The sequence below is a fragment of the Chaetodon auriga genome, chromosome 10, assembly GCF_051107435.1.
Source record: "Chaetodon auriga isolate fChaAug3 chromosome 10, fChaAug3.hap1, whole genome shotgun sequence".
In the NCBI taxonomy this organism is placed as follows: Eukaryota; Metazoa; Chordata; class Actinopteri; order Chaetodontiformes; family Chaetodontidae; genus Chaetodon; species Chaetodon auriga.
Genome location: NC_135083.1, coordinates 4478180 through 4501984, shown reverse-complemented (window position 1 = coordinate 4501984; position 23805 = coordinate 4478180). Strand labels below are relative to the sequence as shown.

Below are 23805 nucleotides of genomic sequence, written 5' to 3'. Positions count from 1 at the left end.
GACCTTGGCATGGCCTCTGGGCATATTGCTGTCTGTGCCAGTTTGGCTGGCTGCTAGATCAAGCCTGTATGATTCCAGGGTGACAGAGCAATAGAAAGGCCTCTTTCAGAGGGGAGGGAGGGGTATGAGGCTATCTAAGCAGACAGAAAACCCCTGGGACTGTTGTAGCTCGGGCCGAGCTCTGACTCTGTGACCTCAGTGACACCAGTGCAGAGACGTTTCATTGGACTGTGAGTATCCAGGTGCTTCACAGAGTCTCTGTGGTGGGTTTTGTAAAGATCTGTGGCAGAATCAGTGCATCAGGAGATGAAGCTTAAAGGGTAAATTCACCCATATTAAGAAAAAACATAATTTCTCTCCTCCTCTGTTTGCCTTGAAGTTCATAAAACGTGGACCTGGTCCCTGTTGTATGTCATCCACAGGTTTCTGAAGAGCCACGTGAAGCCCAGGGACTCTGAGAAACTCCTGGCTACTCCGGTGGAGGTGGGCTGAATGAAGCCTGGTTGCTAAAACCTAGTGGCTAGTTGTCACTCAGAGCAGGCATGCCCATGATTATGCATAACTTTAAGCCTTAATATAATTTAAAGGCGTGAGTTCTATCAATATTCACCCTTGTACAGTTGTCACAAATGGGGAAATTAGCTATAGAGACCAAAATACACTGCAATACAACAGAGGCAGATCGAGACTCTACAGCCAAGCTAGCTGCTTTAGGAGGCCGTCCTGCACAACGCTACTTTCAGCTAATTGCTAACGATAATGCTAAGATGCTGACGTGTAGCAGGCATAATGTTTACCATGTGCACCATCTTAGCTTAGTGTGTTAGCATGCTAACATTTGCTAATTAGCACGAAACATTAAGTACAGCTGAGGCTGATGGGAATGTATTGAACATCACATTGAACATTTGACCTGATGATGGAGCTACATGAAAAGTGGTCACCAAAATTATTCTGATTCACTCTGCAGGGACTGGCTTCATGGCTAGATACCTCCAGAGGTAATAAAGGAAAATATGTTTTCTTATGTCTTTCTTCTTAACTTTTTAACTAGTTTTGTTTTTTTTTTCCACACTTCCATCTGCTTGACGCACTGAAACTAGGCCTCTCACACTGGACACAAGTCTGCTACCCACACTCAGCTTTGATGAGATGAGGTTGTGATGGGATGTATTAAGCACAGTATGATGTTTGAAGCCCAGATGACACCTGTTTCACATTATAGCATGTTTCCTGAGGAGAAACAGGAAAGAGCAAAGTGTGAAGGGAAAGAAGAAAAAGAGGAAGAAGAAGAAGAAGAAGAAGAAGGAGGGACATCTTTTGTCTCTTGAATGTGGAGACACTGTCACCCAGCAAAAATAAGTAAGCATGAGGCTCCTGATTATGTAGAGACTAAAGACATAAGAAAATGTGTCTTTAAGGAGCAACTAAACCTAATTCCATTAATTCAAAGGGATTTTTTCATATCATCAAAATTCATTAAGTAATAGCTTTATTATGTTTTTGTCCAATTTAAAGGGACATTTTCCAACAGTGTCTCATCAGTTCTCTTGATTAAAATGTGTATGTCATCTACAATGGCAGTTTTGTGAAGAAAGAAGTCAGGATATTTCTATTTTCCAGTAAGGTCTATAGTTTCTGTACAACACTGACTGTGATCGTTCTAATAATGGAGACTTGACTCAACATTCATGAGGAGTGGCCCATCAGAATGAACATGCACTTTTTCCTGCAGTGATGGACCCCAATGAACCCAAAGAGCCAGGCAGGAGCCCGTAACGCTCATGTACAATCCAAGCATCGACTTTTAACAAGGACCGGAACTTAATGAGAACAGATGTCCATCTTCAGATCTGAATTCAGCTAAAGACGCTCGCTTACGAGCAGCACGTACGACGGCGCAGATGTTCTGGGCCGTCATGTGTGACAGTGAGTGTAGAGAGTTTCTGCAGCTGCTGCTTGGTTGATTGTACACAGGCGCTATCAGGCCACCAGCATATCCATGCTGCGGAAGATGAGTGCATGCATGACAGAGAGGGAGGGGCGGGTCCGTCCTGGGAGCCCGGCAGAGAGGAAACCATGCCCATGCGGACTTACGCTTCCCGTGTCCTTCAAACATTTCATAGGCTGTGTAAAACATCCTAGTCTGTGAGGCCTCTGGAGTTGTGGGAGGAAGGGAGGGAGGGAGGGAGGGAGGGAGGGGGGACAGGTAAACTGACAGGTCAGGTTTCAGGGTAACAGCAGTTTACCTCCCATCTCCCCCGACACTTATCCATCTCCACATGTGGGCCGCCGTGGTTTTGTCCAATTCATTCCAAAGAGCAGCACACAGGTTGTAAAAAATAAATCACGAATTTGAATTAAACTGGCACCAAGGCTTTTTTCCATTTCAGCTCATGATTCATTTTCCTGCTTTCTTCATGATTTTATTCAATCCAGATGGTTGGTGCCATTTAATTCACAGTTAGGTGCTTTCGATTTTCACACTTACCTGATTCACATTTACTGAGAACACCGTGAACTGAAGTATTCTTCATGCTTACACACACACCAACCAACAACAACAATCCTCCAAAATGCCGCTGTGAATTCAAGTCAAAATGCACAAACACACACACACACACACACAAAGATCACGACTATGTGAACTGTGCAGCAGCACGAGGAGAGATGAAGTTATGCAGAGTAGCCACACATGAGACATGCAGGTTAGTGGCAAGAAGCAGTTTAAACACTGAAACACTGGTTTCATTTCAGCTGCTAAAACGCTGCCATACAGCTTGTGGTTATCCTCAACCGATACAGATGATATACTGTGTGTAAATGAGCCCAATCCATGAATTAGCAAATCACTGTGATAAATTGTTGTTATTTTAATCAGTTTTTGCTTTTTCACAAAATATTTTCACAGTTAAGATAAATACATTACAGTGTGACATGTGTACATTACATCAGTTAGAAATGTTTAAAAAATGAGTGAGAGTAAAATCTTTACAGAAGCACCTTTGGGTATATTTTTTGCAATCATATAGCCTTTGAGTCATGAACGAACAAACAAACAAACAAACGAACAAACAAACAAAAAAGTGATTAAGACCGAAGGGTTAACAAAGGTTTTAAATGCGACCTGTGATTGTTGAGGTGTTAGATGTTCTCAGAGATATATAAAAATATTTTCTTATAAAAACACTTTGAAATTGCCAAAATGTAAACACACATCATGCACGGTAATTGCATTCACATGGCCAATTCCCTTGGAAAAAAATTTGCAAAAAGAAAAGAAATTCTAACATTTCTTATATAATTGATTTCATAGAAACATTTCAGGATAACATATTTCAGTCAATTTACAAAAAAAGAAAAAAAGAAAAAAAAGAAAACGTGCCAACATTGACAGGATGTAAAGAAAAAGACCATAATATACAATTGTAGGTGATTATTGACAAAATTAGGATAAAAACAAAAACATTTTCCCCCTTTTTCTTCTGCATTTCAAGCCAGATCTCGTATGTTTTACCAACTAAATCTGACAAGTAACAATCGACACAAACAGGGCCGACTAGCCGAGGCTAAAGGGATGAAGGAGGGATTTTACAGCAGTGTGACAGGAAGTGAATTCAGCGGCAGGTTTAACCAACTGCATGACTGATAGCACCATTTTGTTCATTGACATTCATCATCAGGGCGATTTGGACAGTTACACAGCAGATGGAGGGAATACTGGATGGAGTGGACCAACACAAAATCAGGGGGAGTTGGGGGGGGGGGGGGGGGTTTCTTCCTACTTCTCCTCTGTCCCAGATACACTGAAGTCCTCTTTGAACGTCAGTCACTAAGCACCAATCGTGGCATCCACATTCCTCCTCATCTTTATGCACTACAGCTCAGGCAGGAAGGGGCCCCGGGAGCCCAAAGCTAAAGACACCACAATCAAGCACCCTGCCTGTGAAACCTCGAACAGCAGAAACCAGCAACTGCACCAGTGATCGAGAAGCAAATAAACCACCACCGATTAATTCAACCCACGTGGGAAAAAGAAAAAAAAACAAGAGGAAAGAAAAAAAAATCTACAGCAGCTTCAGTAGAGCGTTGGTGGAAAGCGTTACCCGCAAATCACTGATAACAAAAGAGCGCTCGTTTAGCCCAAGTGTAGTGGATGTGTCATGACATGATTAGTTAAACCCTAAAACTGCATACTTGACCCCATGTGTTATCTGGGAAGTTTTAGTTTTAACCAAACCCACAAGCTGTATTTCTTCATCTAAAGTCCAGATGATCAGAGACGTACAAGACAGCGAGAGTTAAGAAGAGCTGAACAAAAACAAGACATGGCTTCTATGTTGGCATCTGAGAACTGAGGGCAAAAGCATCGGGAGTTAGAACTGCAAGCTTGTTATGCTGTTAACCCAGAGCTGAGTGTTTGCGGAGCATGATGGGAAACGCAGTAAAACAGAGAAGCATGCACCACTGCAAGCTGGAGGGGGGGACTCGATTTAGGGGGAGGGAAACTACAGGAGCCAGAGCTGGTAGGGTAGCAGGGGGTGATGGGTAATGGAATGCGGTGCCGAGGATCACGAACCTGGCACGTAGAGGATGGCATTGCCCTCGTCCATGGCAAACATGTTGGAGCCCGTGCAAACGTAGACGCCTGCATCCTCGGGCTGGACGTTCTGAATTGTCAGGATGCCGTTGAAGTCCATGGCCCTGTTGGGCAGTTTCCCGTTACCCATCCGGGTCCACACCAGGGTGTAGGCTGGTGACTGTGGAGGGGCGAGCAGATAAACGCACGCGAATCACAACGCATGCAATCTCAAACATCAAACAACAGCTGCTTCCTCCTGTTTCCAGTCTTCATGCTAAGCTAAGCTAACTAGTTGCTGCCACCAGCTCCATATCTAACAGACAGATGTGAGAGTGGTGTCAGTCAGAGTATTCCCAAAATGTTGAACTATTCCGCTGGATAAATAAATAAGAAAGTACAACAGCGGTGATCATCGTCCAGTCTTACCTTGCTCTTTGCAGTACAGATGAAGCTGACTGTAGAGCCCACCCTGACCGTCTGGGCTTTGGGCTCCTCAACTGTCACCTCAATGGGTTTGGATTGGACATCTGGTGAAATGCAGAGACAATCAGTTTATAGTGAAAGCAAACAGGTCAACACTCAGAGAAGAGCCTGTATATTAATATCAAATTCTAATGTCAGTTTGTATGTTGGCATATTTTGTGTTATTTTAGCCAGAAGCTCTTAATCAAACCCTGCCTGCTAAACATCAAACGTAAGCATTTTCAAAAATCAGTGGTATCACAAGAAATGTTAGTTAAAGACAGGTCTGATTCACAAGCCTAATGTTTTCTTGCCAGCTGTTATGCATATCTTATAACGGCACCTTAGTATCTCGAATACCAAGAATGCACCACGCCACAGTCAGCTAACTGAAGAATGAGGTCTTACATAATCTGCACATAAGCAAATCCATGTGGGAAACCACAGACGGTATCCACAGTATTTAATGTGCTGCGATAAGTTTAATGAGGGAAAAACCTATTTGCTAATATGGCAGTGAAACTATACACACTTGTGACAACAATCTCAGCGCGGCTCCTGTTGGTGCTGCGCTGGTCTCTGCAGGTACAGACGTAGACGCCGGCGTCACTCGGCTGGACGTTGGGGAAGTACAACTCTGCTCCTGCAAACACAAACGTCGTATTTGCATATAACATGTCATCCTACATGGATATCAAGTATATACAGTTTATGTATCCAGATCAGTTAAATCAGAACTTTTACAGACCAAAAGAAACGTGTTTTAATATGTGGCTGAAGTGTACCTTGTCTGCGCCTGTCAGCGCTGCTGGAGATGGGTCGTCCGTCCTCTCTGGACCAGTAGAAATAGTGTGGAGGATTACCAGACACCTGACACCGGAGAGTGACGGGGCCACCCTGGGATGCCAGGACCCTCTCTGGATAAACCTTCACCACCAGCGAGGCTGCAGCTGCAAGGTGCAAAGGTCATAACAAACTCATCAGGAATACTCTGAGAATATCAAAACACATGGAATCAAAGAGGTATTTCAGTTTACTTAGCTTAGCATGAAGACTGGAGACAGGAACAAAGCAAGCCTCTACAGCTCTAAAGCTCACTAATTAACATGTTATATCTTGTTTGTTTAATCCACACAAAAAACGAAGTGTAAAAATGCCAAGTTGTGGTCTTACAACGGTTTATGTGCTGTTTCTTGTGCAGAGACTTCCTGGAGTCTCTGCTGGCAGACTGCATCTCTGGATTTGCTGCTTGTAATCTTCATTAAACTGCATTGTTATTTAGCTGGATGCTAGCTGGAGCTGGTGTTTTCTGCCTTGTAATAAGTTAATTAAGTGAACCAGGAGAAGACACAGGTTACTGCAACTGTTTCTAAACAGGAGTGTCGCAATTAATGAAATGTTTCTCTTTTCTTAACCTCCTCTGAAATGCCAAACGTAGCCTTACCGTCGTATGGGCGACACTTCTCTCTCTCCTGAGGGTTGCCAACATATCCAGGAGCACAACTGATGAAGGTAGGAACAGAAACAGAAACGAGATTTAACCACAGAATTAAGTCAATAATAATGTTTTATCCAGCTCAAAAACAAGGGGAAAAACAAAAAACACACGAGGGAGCCATCACTTAAAATAAGCAAACTTATCTGCCAACAGAACAGGAAAATTTCACTTTCCATGATTTTTAAAATAAGTCAAAATATCTAGTCTTAAAGAATGCAGTTATATTAAATGTAGAGCAGTGAGACTGAAAACAAGAACAGCTGTTTGGATGCAAAGAAATTCTGTTGATTAAACAGCGTTAGAATGCTGGACATGCTACTTTCAAGCACTGAAGTACCGAAAACCAGTAATAAAATCTCAGTAAGAAGTTCTAAATAATCTAACATGAAAACCTTGATTTTAGGTATTTCACCTTACTGAGACTTGTTGCAGTCAACAGCTCATTTCCTGTGAGTCAGACACTTAAACTAGTGAAAATTGCAGTTGTGACAGTAAGTGCAATTTATCAAAATGGACTGCTCGGGATAATTTCAGTAATTGTTTGTGCGTTGGGTTCTCTTACCGCTCACAGTACTGGCCAGTGTACCCGGGCTGACAGGCAGTACACTGGTAGCCTCCATTTCCAAGGCTTTCACAGGTGGGGGAGAACCTGTAATAAGAGTTACACACACAGACAAGAAGCTTTTAGTGCAGAAACAAGGTTCATTATTAACTGAACCTGACCAGTAATTTAGTGTCACATTCATTTTTTGCTGTGAATTGACTAGAAAAACTTTCTAAGGCAATTTCATGTATTTTGGGATTTTCCAAGACTCAGCCATGAATTTTGTGAAGCGTGGCAGAGCACAGCAAAAGAATCAAAGTATCATGCTTGATTAAAAAAAAGGATGGATCATTTTAATGACACATTTCTTAACTTTTTCTTCAATATTCTGCAGCTTTTCACAAGCACGAAATCTTGATGTGTTCAAATGAAGTAATGGAGATTTATGATCCCTGGCAGGAAACGGGTTAAGAATGGAAGTGAATCAAACTCCAGAATTTACATGACAGCAGAATTTGCTGTAAACAAGAGCGAGTGAGCTGGGTGCAGGGTTGTCTTGAGCTATAAATGGAGGTGGAATGTGAGGTCTTGGTATCTGTGCCAGGACTCACTGGTTGTCTGGGTCAGTGTGAGGGCAGGCGCAGGGCTGGCAGTCCTCTGGAGTGCCAACAGTGGGGTCACCGAAGAAGCCGGGAGCGCACTGCTCACAGAGCTCCCCCTGAGTGTTATGAAGGCAGCTCTGGAAGGAGAAACACATCACGTTTAGAGATCCGTACATCTTGTTAGCATGCTGTAACGTAGCCGCAATAAGACCAGTATCAGTTCAGTGCTTCATACCGTGCAGATGCCAGTCTCTGGGTGGCAGGAGTCAGAGTGGCCGTTGCATTCACAGAGCTCACAGTGGCCGAGGTATAAACCTCCTCCTGTGCGTGTATATCCAGGCGCGCAGTCCTTAAAGAGACATTATGGTTTAGACAAAGACACATCAGTTAGCATCATTCTGCATTGATTCCACTGAAGTCAACAATTCAGAAAACTGAACTGAGTAGTTACCTGGCAGGAGAGTCCCTGGTATCCAGGTGGGCAGCGGCACTGCTCCACCTCGAGGGCCTGCGCCAAGCCACTGTAGTTAGGCACCGCAACTTCCATGTTGATATCAAAGATGCTGGAGGACCGCATCTCAGTGAAGTAGGATGCTCGAATCAGGATGTCATCCAGATCAGCCAAGACCATCATCAGGTGCTCTCGGGTGGCGGGCATGCCATCAGGACGACGCCAGTTTTCCTGGGAAACAAAATGAAAGATTACTGTTCAATTTAGAGCATCTTAATTTGAAATTAAACCCTTATGACTGATCAATAATAATAATGTGATCATTCATTTGCTCCTGCAGGAAAGCCGTCTTGTTGCTTGCTCTTCTTTAGGAAAGTAAGGTCACAGATCACATCACCAGGCCAGATGTTTGCTGATATTCATCCTATCACAGCAGTGCCACTCACCTCTTTGAAGGCAACCTCAAACTGGTGAGTCTCTCTGCTGCCCTGCTGCCTCCTCTGCCAGGGCTGACGAGCCACCAGAGTGATGTCGTTACCCTACAGGAACAACACGGAGTGAGCAAATGCTGCAAATGCATGTAACCATAGGAGGAAACAGTGAATCAGCACGAGGGCATACTCACAATAATCTGGATGTCATCATCATCAAGCAGTGTTCCTCTTGGACCAGCAACATAGGAAATGGTGTATTTAAGCTTCCCGCCGTAAGAGCCCACCTAGAAAATGGTTCGTAAGGAAGAGGCTTTAGATCTTTCGCCAGGTCAAACAGTGCTGCAAACATCAAAACCAGATGGCTACTTAGAGCAACACGGTGTGTGCAGCTGCATCGAATCCGATGCACAAAGAGGATGTGAGGGAACTTTTTTAACATGTATGAGCTGCCATGTTAGCAGGATTTAGTGCACTCCTAATGGGGAATACCACTCAGCCTGTCAAAACAGCTGTATAATGTCCTCTGTGGCTCTGGAGGAAGTCTGACAAGAACTACCCCAATGACATCATAGTGATGTCATCAGGGTTATCTGAGTTTGGTTGAGCTTTACATTTTTAACATATAGCCTGCATTACAAGGCGGAGGTGTGGGGTTTGAATGAAATGGGTGTTTAGAAATTCAGGGGGGTTCTAAAGAGTTGTGTTATCCAGCTGCATCGTGGGAGTTGTAGTCCCATGCTTGGGACTAAAAGTCAGGATATCTGCTTTGATTTTGACCTTATTTCTAAAATCTTCTCTTGAGTATCCCCCAACTTTCTGGAAGTGCAATGCTAAATCAGTGGAGTACCCCTTTAATGCCACAGCAGACATTTACATGACTTCTGGCATTTGTATTTTGAACCCAATTATGTTAAATCATTGACAGCCAAGCAGTTGAAACCAGAGAGTAGTAAGGATTATTTGTAGTTTCTATCCACTAATTGTATGTAACTGATACAGTGTGTGTGGATTATGAACAAAAATACGTACATGTGTTATCGTAACTTGGCAAGAGAAGGAATGTGGAACAAAAAGTCGAGAGGACACTTGGAGGGAGGGCTGGGACAAACTTAAAAGGGAGTAGGGAGTGTGGACATGTGAGGGACTGGGTAGAAGTGGGCTGGGGGTCAGTGGGGAGGCTGGAGGATACTAAAGGTGCTTTAGTTTCCTTGACCTTGAAGGGTTGAGCGGAGGTCATGAGGGGACGTCACCCCAGAGTTCTCACAGTTACCTTATCCCCTGTGAACTGCGCCGGGAGCTGCCAGTAGAGCAGATCGTCCTGGTGCAAGCTGAAACCTTTGTAGACCAGAGCGTACTGAGAGGCAGAGGAGGAAGGAGAGGCATAAGAAAATAAGCCACAGATGGAGAGAGAGGCAGCGAGACTAAATCATAAGCAGGCAGAGAAGCAGGACAAGCAGGCAAGCATGCTGCAGAGTAAAGCCCCACAAGAATCTCTGGACAAACGTGTGACACACAGCTAAACTCTTTAAACTACATGTTCTGTGGAAGGACTGCGCTTAAAGGCTCCGCTGACAGTTTGATGACAGCGTAGAAGTCGCACTGTGCCTTCTCTGACAAGTAAAACAACAACTTCCACTGTCAATAATGAAAAAATGACAGCGCCTCAGAGAGAGGCTGTTTCAAACCAAACAACAGTATAATCACACACTATTGTAAAACCAGTGTTTCTCTCAAGTGGACAATTACAGTGACAGCACTGAGTGGGAGCTGTTTGCTTAACAATGGAAAATACCACCCAGTCAATCACTGGAACTGTGTGAATTATCCATTCTTTGGTTGCTATAAACTAAATAGATGCTGCATTACTTCAGTAGATCATAATTTAATCTGTTCCAAGTTTCTGAACTACACATTAACTGACCTCGACAAACTGAGGACAAGTGGTTGTTAATTAACTTTTAAAGCTTCACTATCAAAGTCAGCATTGGGGTTTCCTGTGAGGATGCGATATGAGGTCAGTCATGCCACTGTCTACCTTGCTGCTATCCCCAGAAGCACTAGAGGAAGTCTTGCTCACTGTGTTCTTGCTCTGTTGATCAGGGCCGGACCCCAAGGAGAAACACAAGAAGTCACCAACATGACAAGAAAAAAGGTTTGTTCACTTCTTGTGATCTCTGGCTGAGTGTACCTGCAGATGAGGAGCGTGGCCTGGGGAATAGGGCTGGGGTCTGGTTGGTCTAACTAAGGAGGAGATACCAGTCTGAGGAGACGGGGGGCTCAGGCTGCGCAAAGACCATCGAGAGGAGGAAGAGGAAGGTGGGATCCGAGAAGAAGAAGAGGAAGAAGAGAAAGAGGAGGAGGATTTGGAGGGAAAGAACGGAGGGGAACCAGCTCTTCCATTGGAGAAGTTAGAGAGGAGCGCCCAGACCTCAGCATCCAGCTGTCTGACATCACCCTGGGGAGGCGGAAAAGTAGGGTACCAGAGATATGTAACCATGGGAACAGTGAATAAGGCGAAGGCGGGGTTTAAAATTTAGTTCGTCCACGACGTGCTGTGACGCACATCACTGTAAGAAGGTGAACATGCTGAGTCATGCTTTTTAGTCTAAGATGCTTGGAGGTGCTGTACAACAAGGCTCTGGTGGATTGCTCTCACTCCCAGCAGTCGGATCACACAGAAAAAAAACACATGAATCAACAACTTCTTCTTCTTTGTGGAAACTTTTCTGAGACTTTTCATACCAACGCAGACCTCTTTGTGATTCACACGCATGCACACGCACAGTCTGACGACATGCTCCTGTTCAGTCAGCCTTCATCAAACCGAGGTGATTCTCCATGCTGGTACATCTATGAGCCAGGGGGATTTATCTCCATAGATGTCCACACACTCTCAGTGCGTTAGCTTGTAACGACAGAAACACTGTGCATCATTAGACGTGCGAGTGTTGCCTTCACTACGACAATCTACGGCGCCGTTCATACCAAATACCTGGCTAGCCCTTTTGGATCTGTGGGTGCCTTTCCGTTCAGAGGCCATTAGGTTCCAAATGGAAGCATCCTTCCTTAGCAGCTCCTCTGACAAGTGCGAGTCACTCTATTGATGTGGATAAAGCAAGCTCTTTGATCACTTTCCTTACCACTGAGCTGATGGTATTTGGGAGTGTTATGGCGGTGTTATTCGAGCAAAGTTAAACTGTATGAGGCTCTTTCATGGACCATTAATGATCCATCCATTTACATGGCTCATGTGATGTGGAGCAGAAGGCTATTTCAGTGTGCAATATGCACCGTGATGTAAGTGGTCAAACCTATAGAGACGCTTAGTGGCCACCAACAGCTGCATACACTGCTGTAAGACACCATGCGTCTAATAAATAATTCAGCAAACATCAAGAGATTATTAAAGCCATACAATATGATGGTTATCCATAATTTATGAATACGCTCCCCATAAAAAGTACAATTCAGTATATCACACAATGCAACATCAGCAGTTATTTCAAACATGCCAGACAACACTGGACTTCAAACTTCAGTCACAGCATGACAACCGCCGACTGGCACCACCGTACCTGCTCTGCTCGTTTCGTGCGAGCAAAGAAAGAATCTTTCTACAGAGAGTGGAGGAGCAGACACAAAAAAAATGGAAAGCTATGTTATGTAAGTGAACACTGGAGGCATTAAAGGTGGAGTCAGCGATTCTGGAGAAACACTGTTGATATTTGAACTCAACAGCCAAATAAACACACACGTCAATGAGTGGCATTACAGAGGCCAAGATGTGCAATTTCAAGGCAAAGAATGTGAGGCCTGCGGTAGCAAGTAAAGTATTTTTATACAGACTTGATGTTATTTATGTTTCATTGCTATCATGGTGCAGCTCCATTCCTCCAGGGCGACGACACGGAAGGGGAAGGTTAGCCTGCAGACGCAGAGGAAGAGGCAGGGGTCGGACTGCAACTGGTTCCACTGTTGTTGATTTGCTGGAAAAGTGTTGTGTGGTTTCATCCGAGCCACTTTCCTGTTTGTTTTCCATTTACAGAGCCAGGACTGTGCACGAACATTTGGATTTTTATTCAATGCGCACACCGAACGGACAGCTAACGGACCGTGAGAAAATATTCACTGAGGTGTATTGGATTAGAATCGCTGACTGAACCTTTAAATCTGTGGACACTACTTTAACCCGCTGACATTTAAGAAGATGACACAAGATGCAGCAAAGAGGGCTGAAGAAACAGAATGAAAAAGCTTGAAAGGAAAGGCTTGTTGGGAATTAAGAAAGGAGCAAAATGGAGACAGCAACAGAATAAGAGTGGTCTACAAGTTTCTGATGAGAGCTGCTCTGCCCCTTATATACATCATCAAGGGGTTCATGGCCTTACTTGGGCTTCTTCCACAGACTTAGTGACCATTTGTGCACTTCAATACTAACCTTGTCTCCCTGATAGACCCCTGGAAGCTGCCAGTAATGAGGCTCCTGTCCCAGGTAGTCAAAGTTGCTGTAGGACAGCTGAGTGCCTTCAGTGGAAACCTCCACAGTGAAACCAGTAGAGATGCGGTTGGTGCGTTGACGGTTCACCAGAGCGAATCCCTGGAAGTTCCCTGGAGAAAAGACTGAGGACACCTGCAAGCACACATTTGAAAATGCAATCAAGCTACACAATAAAAAAGCAAGAATTTTGATTGTGATCGGACACATGGCTCACTCTGCCGTTTCGGGAAAAGATGCAACGTCAGTTTGTGAGAAAACTGAGAAAACAAACAAGACTTTGGTTGTTGACCTCATCTCCAGCATCTGGGATGAATAAAGTTCAGGAGAGATGATGTATCAACTCTAAAACATACACTTTATACATTTAGGAAGTGACTATCCACTAGTTTGAAGGCTGTTATAACTTTCACTATTTCACTGGCTATACTGGTACACTGGTACAGCAGGCCACAGCACTTAAGACTATTGCTTCCCCACCCATTAAGCCTCTTTTCATTTGCACATGTAAGGCATATATGTGACCATATAGATTTCATATAGATGTCAAAAGGTATCCTTGTAGGAAGGAGAGGGGAATATCAGTCAATCTCTGACCAACATCACTGATAGATATGATCTCACTGGCTTGAAGCCACTGCTGTGATGAGGGTGAATTTAGGCCACACACATCTTTTCTCTCTGAAGTAAAGGTTTAACTCCCTCGCTGATATGATCTTTGCTACTACCAAGCTGCTTTATTCAGGGCAAATTCACATTTGGTTTGGCTGTTCAGAGGTTCAAATGGCCGCTTCTTGAACAGTTGCCGTGCCATTGTGTCATGTACCATCAAAAGGCCTTACCAGGTCTCTGTAGTAGGTAGAGCTGGAGCACTGCTGAGTGACGCCCATACAGAAACAGGACAGGCAGCCATCTTTGTTCTCCGGGTTGAGATGGAAGGTTCCAGACTTGCAGCTGGAGCAAGATGGACCTTCAATGTTCATCTGCAACACAGGATCAAGGGAATGAGAAACAAAGGAATCAGTCCATTCGAGTCTGCTGATTGCAAGCGTCTTCCTTCGATCACCTTGCAGCGGCACACGCCACCATCGCAGCCTTCGCTTCCTCTTTGGTCACAGTTATAGCAGTTACCTGTAATAGGGCAGAAGGGGAGATAGTTAAAATATGTACCTACATTCTGTTAAATCCATATTGGTGACACGAAAGGGATTTTTGAAAGTTCTGTTAATCAAAGCTGGAAGATGGAACAATGTCTGTCATGTCTCTGTACCATTGACTTCATTGCCGCCAACACTGCATCTCTGTCCAATCAGTGGGTTGCCAGTGTATCCTGCGGCACATCTGAAACAAAAATAGACAATGTGTTTGGATAAATATTTCCAGTCAAGGAGGATACAAGTTTTCACCCAAAGCACAATGAGGCAGGAAGCTGGGAAGTCTGCAAGAGGTGATACATTTGATGAATCGTGTCCTTTTGGGAGTCTTCTTGACCCAAAGCAGACGTCAACCACGAACAAAGGACTGAGTCATTCAGACAAGGAACATACAAACGATTCTGTTATTCCATCCAGTAAGTACACATACACACACTAAGCACTAGTCTTACATTCACGACCTAAAAAAATCTTAGGCACCCAGCTTTTGCACTGAATACAGTTTCCCCAGAGAAAAGAGATCATGAAATACTGCTTGCACTGGAGATGGATGAAGCATAGCCGCTGCTAAAACATTCAACATGTCTCAGATGTTGATTCCATCTCTTATATGAGTGTGATAACAGCTGAAACTGAGGAACACCTTTGCGCAGGAACACGTCAACATTGACAGAAAATCTGAAAAATATCACCGTAAAATAAAAGCTTCATAAATACAGGACTGTTATGAGAAAAAAGCAGAGGTGAGCACAGGTGATATAATGAGCCGCAGAAGATGCTAAGCTGCTAAGGAGGAAAGTTATTTCTGATACTGTGACACAGCAAAGCAAAACGCCTTCAACCCAAGCAAACAACGCCACTGCCACCAGAGCAAGACTAATCCGACCACAGATCTGTGCAGGTTGCCCTGAGGGCAGCTGCTGTCAGTCTTACCTCACCTGTCCTCTGGCAGGTCCGCAGGTCAACAGCCAACAAGAGGACTTCCATGCTATGAACTTGCTTTGGGAGCGCCTATTCAAACTAACTCCTGAGACATACAGTAGTTTCTAAAGTGTGGTTAAGTCAGTCCTTAAAGTCAGTGTTGCTTGGGGAATAGAAGATACATCAAAAGAGATATGGCCATGTGAAAATGCTAAAAAAGTTCAGAACTAAAGGCTATTAAGAAATGACATATAGCTCATGACAAACACACATGACAACAATGTCACATTTAAATTAAACTAAATAATCTCACAAACAATTTAAACCTTTCTCCTGAAAATGATACAGATCTTGAAAACTGGGTCTAACATTTCTCTAAATGCTAACGATAAGACATTTCTTCAGCGATAGACCAAAGCATGGCTCTGCTTGTGGAAAAATTGGGCGTTAAGCATCCAATGCTTTAGTCTTACAACTGCCGGCCAGATCGCCATGAAACTGACTACTTGATATTCATGGTCCCCAGAAGATGAATCCAGTTCTTTTCAGGCACATCTGACCTTTCTTCTAGCGCCACATTGGACCAAAATATCAAGAGCTACTCAAGTAATATCAAAATGTAATGTACCATTGGCAGTAAAATCTGATGCCCCCCAGTAGACTTCCACTTACCATGAGCCTTCTGGGAGCGTAATGCTTGTGTCAAATGACGTAAATAGATTTGACATGGTATAAAGGACTTATGCAGAAAACTTTCCATAAAAGATTTACAACACAAAAGGCTGGATTTTGATTTAATCTACTAGGGGCATTATTGGTCTCCAGAGGATTAAGCCCTATTGCTTTCAGTGAACCCATGACCTCTTGTTGAGTTCAGCATTAGTCCATAATGTTGAATTTTCACCAAAACATCTCATAACCCAACAAGCAGAATGTCATGAAATTTGCTGAGCATGCTCATGCTCCCGAACCCATCAGAACAAGTCTACAGCCATGCTAGCAGCTATGTGATGCTAAATGCTAATGCTGATGTTTGGCAGGTATCATTTTTACCATATTTAGCACATTATTTTAGCGTGTTAGCATACTAAAATTTGTACAGTACAGCTGAGCCTGATGGGACTGTCATCAGTTTATAACCCAAAGTATTGGATAAACGAAAAGTCTGGGGATCATCAAAATAATTAGAATCCATCCTGTGGAGACCATAAAAGTCTGAAACATATTTCGTGGCAATCCATCAGTACGAACCAAAGTGGTTGACTGACAGAAAGATACTGACATGACAAGATAAGAAAGTCGGTTTGTCTCTTTTTCAAACTGATACTTTCATTATTATTGCTGCATTTACAGCCACTAGCACGATTGAAGACTGCTAGTCTTGTTTGTAATTGAGTGGTTCTTCATCCTTAAAATTTAACATTTTAACTAATCTTCATAAGACAATCTAAAAAATAAAACCCAAAATGTGGAACATGACAGAGCTCTCTGATTTAAAACACTTTGCACACAAACGTATACTGCAAACAATACCTAACTTTGACCTTAACTCACAAGGTGACAGAGGTGTAAGGCTTTTCTAGCACATCAACACATATTGAAAACACCATTACAGACATACCCATTTCAATGCAGGAAGCATGACTGATAATGAAATGGTGGGGGGTGATACCTTTAAAACTTGAGGTAGTGTGGCCACAACACAATGGGCGAATGTGTACAAATAAGAGCTACTAATGCTAAGCTCTCTCTTCATCGCAGGATTTTGTGCAATAATTGATTATAATAAAATATACCTTAAAAGCCATTAATATCAAAATAATAACACCACATCAAGATGGCATTAAACATCTGGAGAATCCCTCTAAAATAACACAGTGTCATAAAATCAGTCCCTTCATTAAGTCCTATAGATGTGGTTGCAGTAACAGACATAAATATCAGGATCAGAGCCTAAACACATACACAATGGAAAAAAGTAAAATAACAAAAGACACATTAATCCCTAGTCATCAGGGATAATTTTGATAGGAATGGCCAGCCTTCCCAAGACAACATGAAGAGAACCCTCTTGAGTCTTTTTCGGCTTTCCAGACCTGCGATCTCCACTTAAGAGCTGCAGTAGGTCCAAAACGCTAGAATGAGGGTTTGTCTTCTTTTTCTGCTGGGGTTTTTTAGAAACTTTCTTTGCAGTGGTAGTCTTGGTTTTAGGTGGAGTTGATTTCCTTCTTACTGTTGTGTTAGACTTCTTTGTAGTAGTGGCCTTGGTTGCTTTTGTGGTTGTGACTGTGTTCCTTGTGGAATTCTTTGTTTTGTGAGAGACTAACTTAAACGAGTTGTGCTCCGTCTTCTTCTCATTTTGGTTTGAGTTACCCTTTGAGTTTGGCTTTGACGATCTCTTTGAATCGCCTTTTGAAGTCTTTTCACCCCCCTGAACCTTTTTTAGAACTGGCTCATCTGATCTAAAGGCTTTGTTACGTCCATTGGTTTTGACTGGTAATACAGAATCCTTTTCTTTGACCTTGTCGGGCTTTGCAGGGTTGGATTTGTGAGATGGCGGCTCCAGTTGAAATTTAGTGATTGTTGCTTCTTTCTGAACTTGCTTTGGTTTTGTTTTGCTCGGCTGTGGAACTCGTTTAGTTGTTACCTGTTTTCCTCCTTTTGTCGACCTCCTACGTTCTGGCCGTTTTGTTTCAGGCTTCACTGTAGCTTGAGTTGTAGATTTTGAAGTAGTCCTGGGTTTACTCCGGGTGGTCTTCAACTTGATTGCTGACCTTGTTGAAACCTGACTTTTGGATGGCATAGTGACTGACTGAAGCTGTGTTGTGTTTTTTACTGATGTAGTGGTGGCTGCTGACTTGAGTTTTCTCTCCCTCTGACGAGCCGAAGTGGGTTTGTTGGCGGGGAGGCCTGGGGTCGGTATGCTCTTGGGCACCGTGGCTCTACTGGTGAATGGTGTTTCAGTCGGTGTAATTCTGACTGGAGGCTGAGGTGTTGAGTACGATGGGAGCGCGAGGACTGTGGAGACCGAAGGTAAAGCCCTCTTTTCTTGGGGAGAACGGGAAGTGTGTCTAGCACGTTTCATCTTGTTCATCTCCTGAGCCAGCGCAGTGAAGCCATCAATCAGGATCTCCAACCTTCCCTCCAGTCTGCTCAGACGGGCCTCCATCTCTGTGTAGCTCTTCTCCAGCTCGCTAACCTTCTGGCTCTTCTCCGCAGCTGACTGCATAGTGATGAGCTCCTTCAGCTGAGAGCTGAGGTCACTCTGCTGGTCCTCCATACCATGAATGGTCTCCTTCATATCAAGCGTGTTTCTTTCCAGCATGCTCAGGCGCTGGTTAAAGGTGTTCAGGTGAATCCGGAGCAGGTGCTGGAAGCTGGAGTGTCTGCTTTCTGGGCTGGGTGTGAAGCGTGGTGGGAGTCTTGTTGCTGATCTATTGGGGCTGACTGAGACAATGCCCACCCCAGCTACTGTTGTGAAACGTGTAGTGCGATGGTGAGCTGCAGTAGACAGTAAAGACCTAGTAGGGATGATCATTGTTCCTTCAGTGGTAGGCCCCAGCTCGTCAGTGCCACCATCATCATCATCTCCACTGCCATACTGTGTTATCTCTTTCTCCCAGCTGAAATTGAATACTGCTTCAGCTCCACATCCCACAGGTAGGAGACCTTCTATGGGCTTCTCCAGGAAGGGGTCCCCACAACTGTCCGCAGACGGCATCTCTTCTCTTAATGTCAAAACAGCAGAATCAGGCATGATGCAGGCAGAGACGTTCAAACAATAAATTATTTGTGTGTTGCGTCTTACACCCAAGTCACCTCAGCATCTTTGCCCTTGGAGCAGCAAAGATTGATTAGCCAGACAAGAGTCCTCATAAATGCCACGTCTACATTTATGTCGTAGAGACCCAGGAAATACATATGTTCTGTGCAAAGATCACATGAACCAACACCTTAAAATTTTGGTAATAGCAAAGCGCAAAGCTGAAGCAGAAAGCAACTTCTGGGAAGGCTTTTAGAGGTAGAGCAAAGGACAGAAGAAAGCAAAGTAAGTAAGATTTTAAGCCAACTAAAGGTTTCCTCAGGACATACAGCATTGTTATGTCTCCTTTGGCAAATTCATTTTCCATGAACAATAAAAATCTGGGTGGTGACATTCTCAGTACCACCAAAGGCCCCTTATCCTTTAACAAAGACACAGTATTGTACCACAGCAGAAATGACCTTATATTCAAATCAATAAATCCAAGAAAACAATATCCACCAGCAGATCTGGAAAAACAGGACACAGCACTAAACTTCACAGGTACATCAGAATGGGTGGCACCAATTTGCTTCTCCCATCCCTTGACTGACACCACTCAATCACAACTGCCGGGAAAAAAAACAAGAGAGGCGAACCGCAGACATGCTCATATCCCTTTCCTGTGAATGAAACCACTTGGTGCTACTGCCAGCCCCTGCTAACCTTGTTGCCGGCCCACCCAGTAACCCCAAACACTGAGCAGTGTCCAGAGAACCGTGAGAGGAAGAAAGAAGACAAGGAAAAGCAGAAAGGGGGGGGGGGCGTACCTTTCACACCGTCGGCCAGTGTATCCAGGGGGGCAGTTATCACAGGTCGGCTGTCCGTCAGACTCCAGATAGCAGGTGGTGGAGAATCTGTGCAAACAGAAAGCCGTGCACATCATGTGAATGCTGGTTTTGGCAGTATTCATATGTAGTTTCTTCTTGGGTTGTTTTGGGGCATTCAAGTAAAGCGGTCTGTCAGCTGATACATTGCAAGTTTACTTTGCCTAATCTAGCATTAATCAGAACAATTAACAGCAATCAGCACTGACTGAATAAAACTGACACAAGCAGAAAAGACCTTCAGACATGAACTCACTGGTTGCTGGAAGCAGTTCCAGGACAGGGGCAGGGCTGGCAGGCCTGAGCACCACCCGTTACAGGGTTTCCATAGAAACCAGTCTGACAGCGCTCACACCTCGGGCCGGCGGTGTTATGGAGACATTGCTTTTGGTCAGGACATACACAAATGAAGAAGAGGTGAGATCCACGGAGCGGCTGAATGTACAGTACTTGCAAATGACACAGCGTTTCCACATGTTGGGATTTGCCAAGAAAGCATTAGTGCATTCCACTGTAGAGATCAAAGCAGGTTGAACGTTGGCAAAGAAGCGAGAGAGAAGAAGAGTAGCCTAAAACCTACCAGACACCTGCCGGTCTCTGGGTCACAGCCGCTGCCGTGACCATTGCAGTCACACCTCTCACAAGTGCCCAGGTAAAGGCCGGAGCTGGACCGAGTGTAGCCTTCTTCACACTCCTGCAACGATACGGAAAAACACCTCAGGTGAGAGACAAGTGATGACAAAGAGGAATATGTCTTTGTTCCACCGCAGCAGGGAGACAGACTGCAATTATCATCAGAAACTGTAATGGAAAAGTTAGAGACTTTACTGTGCTATTCTTAACAAGCGTAGGCATATCTGTGCCTAATGCTTCTTCCTTTTTTCAAGCTAAGACTAAATTAAACTAATCTAGAGGATGGAAGTTCAGTCAGAAATAATAGTTTGACAACGAAAAAAAACCCTCAAAGTACTAGCTTCTCAGCTTTCAACAAAATCCCACAGCTTTCATCAGTGAATGGAATTTGCTCTAACCCTATAAAGGTGGCTCAGTTGGTAATGTGATAATAACTAAAACATCTCCATGACATTTGAACAGACTGAGATGTGGATCAAAGATAAAAAAAAAGGCTAGTAAGTGGACCTTTAGTTAAGATTATGTGTTCAATGTCTACCTGGCAAGAAGGTCCTCTGTATCCCTGAGGGCAGGCGCATTCTTCCACCTCCAGAGCACGTTCATTACCAGTGGGTTGAGGAACGGCGATGTCCATCTTGATGTCAGAAAGACTATTCAACAAAAAACAATTGAAAAAACACAATAAATTTACCATTAAGTGTGAAGTTCATGAATGAGCTGTGCAGTGACAGAGGAAACTCCTAACATACCTGCTCTCAGCCATGTTGTCTGCGTAGGTGGCCCTGATCATGAAGACGGTAACGTCAGCCAGAGCCATCAGCAGGTGTTCGCGGGTGCACGGCTGCCCATCGGCACGACGCCATGCAGACTATCAGCCGGATGGAAGGAGAAAAGAGAAAAGTTAGTCTCCTGACACGTGTGAGGGTTCAGATTTAGCTGAACGGCAACATTTGAACAATGAAACACACCTCTCTGAAGGTCACAGTGACGGTTTGAGGGACACGTGGGAGCGTCTTTGTCTGCGAGTAGTGCTCCAAGAAGATGCCATTGCCCTGGAGAACCACATCCGGCTGACCATCAATCACCAGAGAGCGCTGAAACGGTTCAAAGCGCACTGTGTAGCGAAGCTCCCCGCCATAGGCCGTCACCTGGTAACAACATGGTGAAAGGAGAAGCTCATCTCAACACAAGTGAGTAGTGGAAAGGTATTTCACCCCTATGATACTGTGGGGGAAGTCACAAGACACCCATGTTGAGCTTGACTGTGAATTCAAGCTTGAGGTTCAAAGGAGGCTCACTGTGTGGATAAGTGCAGCCTTTTCACTTGACAACATGTTGAGGCATGAATGAGTGGGACAGAAAGGGCAGAGAAATCTAGCTTGACTGACGCTTCACAGTTCGTTCCTCTCCTCTCCCCCAGCCGGCTCTCTTCTTTGTTGTTTTTCTCTCACCTTATCTCCTCTGAAGCTCTCAGGCAGGACCCAGTAGTAGATGTCGTTGGGGACACTGGAGAAGGAGCGGTACACAACTTCAGAGGAGCTCCTCTGGGAGATGCCTTCAGAGATAGTTTTGGTGTTGGCACTGTTGGAGAGGGAGAAGAGCTGCCCGTTCACCCCTCCTCGCACCTGAGAGACACAAACGACCGTCTGAGTGAGATGGGAGCTCAGATTTACAGTACATGTGATCCCACTTGAGCACTGTTTGCACATTGCTTCTCACCGTTTAGCATCTGAAAGGATTTGCTGATACAGCTTGACTGCACAAACAGAGTCAAACCTTGATCCAAACACATTCACCCCTCCCTTTACCATTAGTCACTTCGCAACCGACCTGATCTCGATTCCAAGTGGAGCTGGCGCACTGCTTGGTGACGCCCATGCAGAAACAGCGTAGACAGCCCTCAGGGTTGGCCTCTGATAGGTGGAAGAACCCGGCCTTACACTCATCACACTGAGCGCCTGCCACGTTGTTCTGCACGTACACACAGAAACAAAACACACAAACGCATATGTAATGCATCTGCCCGCCAAGCTTGTTTCTTTCACAGAAGAAAAAAACAAGACAGTAGGACACGTCAGCCTCGTAAACCACAAATCAGGACCAGATCATGCTAAATGGTTGTATTATAATCCTAATATTTCACTTAGGGTTCACCACGCTGTATGTTTACCTTGCAGCTGCACGGTCTGCTGCTGGAGTTGATAACTCCTCTGTTATCACACTTGGAGCTTTCTGCAGGGGGAGAGCAGTGGAAAGAAGATGACATATGGGGTAAGGAAAGGAAAGTGCACCTGGGAGCGTTCCAGCCATTCTGCATACCTGAGCAATGACCACATGCTACAGCCTACTATAACACCAAGGGGAAAAGCCTATGGTAATCATTACACAGGGGTAAGACCTCCCTGCAGTCACAACGCTGAATGACTGGAGAGCACAACAGGTGAAACAATGCATGTGCAGCTTCTGTTGATTCCTTTAAATGAGAAAAATGGTGCGATTGTTCATTACTCACGGTTAGGAACACATTTTCCATCAGGCAGGAGGGGGTTACCCTGGTAACCAGGTGCACACCTGAAATAAAACAAAAACATAAGAGTAATGATTGACCTATTTACCACAAGCATTTGTTTTTGCTCCTTCTGCTGCAATCGATCAAAATGTCGGCGCTTATTTGTGCTTTAAGTGCTGCTGGAGTTTTGACCTCTCCAGACTTTTTCTCCTTGCACCGTTGAAGCAGCTGAAGCTCTGCTGGAAATCCTTATTCTACCACTTTTTTTAAAAACTATTTTGCTGCCTTGTCCAAACTATCTAAACTGCAACTTAAAGGCACAGTTGATGATATCAGTTTCCTCACTTTTCACAGCGTCTTCCTGTGTAGCCGGGCCTGCAGGCGTCACACGTTGGCTGTTGATCAACATCCAGGAAGCAGGTGTCAGAAAACCTACAGAACCCACCAAAAAAGCCATAGATTAAAAATGACAACAGTGGTATAATGAGTGATATGCTGAATGAATGAATGAACCCGTGCTCAAATATTTGAATGGAGTTCAGCTTTTGGGGATAAAAAAACTGCAGGGCCAAACAGCTCGTACTGGTCCCACTGATGCCTTGTGTGGTATGTGGGTGTGTATGCGTCAGCCTGAGTTTGTCCTGTAGATCTGTGTGTGTGGTCTGGGTGGGTCCGTGACCTTACCGGCGCGAGGTCTCATAGTATGGGCAGGGGCAGGGCTTGCAGTCATCGGAGCGGCCTCGGCTCGGGTCACCAAAGTAGCCTGAGCGACACTTGTCACACTGAGGGCCCTCTGTGTTGTGCTGGCAGCTCTGTGGCGGGGAGAACACACCGGTCATTCTCTTACAGGGATGCCAGTCAAAAAGGTTGAAAAGGAAATAGTTTGACATT

At 44.4% G+C, this 23805-nt stretch overlaps 1 protein-coding gene across 2 annotated transcripts in view; it reads right to left on the bottom strand.

Annotated features, from left to right (window-relative positions):
• The window catches only part of hspg2 (heparan sulfate proteoglycan 2), a 92657-nt gene that overhangs the window by 21498 nt on the left and 47354 nt on the right, over window positions 1–23805 (bottom strand). Inside the window, exons 18-46 of one of the 2 annotated variants that reach the window (XM_076740982.1) lie at window positions 23599–23726; window positions 23260–23346; window positions 22918–22976; window positions 22576–22637; window positions 22236–22376; window positions 21857–22030; window positions 21374–21553; window positions 21155–21273; window positions 20944–21055; window positions 20353–20466; window positions 20029–20156; window positions 19716–19802; window positions 14339–14409; window positions 14135–14199; window positions 13911–14051; window positions 13012–13203; window positions 9844–9927; window positions 8765–8857; window positions 8586–8678; window positions 8140–8370; window positions 7924–8037; window positions 7698–7825; window positions 7105–7191; window positions 6489–6547; window positions 5830–5994; window positions 5577–5687; window positions 5009–5109; window positions 4580–4760; window positions 2098–2157 (exon numbers count right to left, since the gene is read on the bottom strand). In XM_076740982.1, coding sequence (XP_076597097.1) covers window positions 2098–2157; window positions 4580–4760; window positions 5009–5109; window positions 5577–5687; window positions 5830–5994; window positions 6489–6547; window positions 7105–7191; window positions 7698–7825; window positions 7924–8037; window positions 8140–8370; window positions 8586–8678; window positions 8765–8857; window positions 9844–9927; window positions 13012–13203; window positions 13911–14051; window positions 14135–14199; window positions 14339–14409; window positions 19716–19802; window positions 20029–20156; window positions 20353–20466; window positions 20944–21055; window positions 21155–21273; window positions 21374–21553; window positions 21857–22030; window positions 22236–22376; window positions 22576–22637; window positions 22918–22976; window positions 23260–23346; window positions 23599–23726 — 3367 coding nt within the window. The remainder of the gene's footprint in view (window positions 1–2097; window positions 2158–4579; window positions 4761–5008; window positions 5110–5576; window positions 5688–5829; window positions 5995–6488; window positions 6548–7104; window positions 7192–7697; window positions 7826–7923; window positions 8038–8139; window positions 8371–8585; window positions 8679–8764; window positions 8858–9843; window positions 9928–13011; window positions 13204–13910; window positions 14052–14134; window positions 14200–14338; window positions 14410–19715; window positions 19803–20028; window positions 20157–20352; window positions 20467–20943; window positions 21056–21154; window positions 21274–21373; window positions 21554–21856; window positions 22031–22235; window positions 22377–22575; window positions 22638–22917; window positions 22977–23259; window positions 23347–23598; window positions 23727–23805) is intronic. The other variant, XM_076740983.1, reaches the window with a different exon arrangement.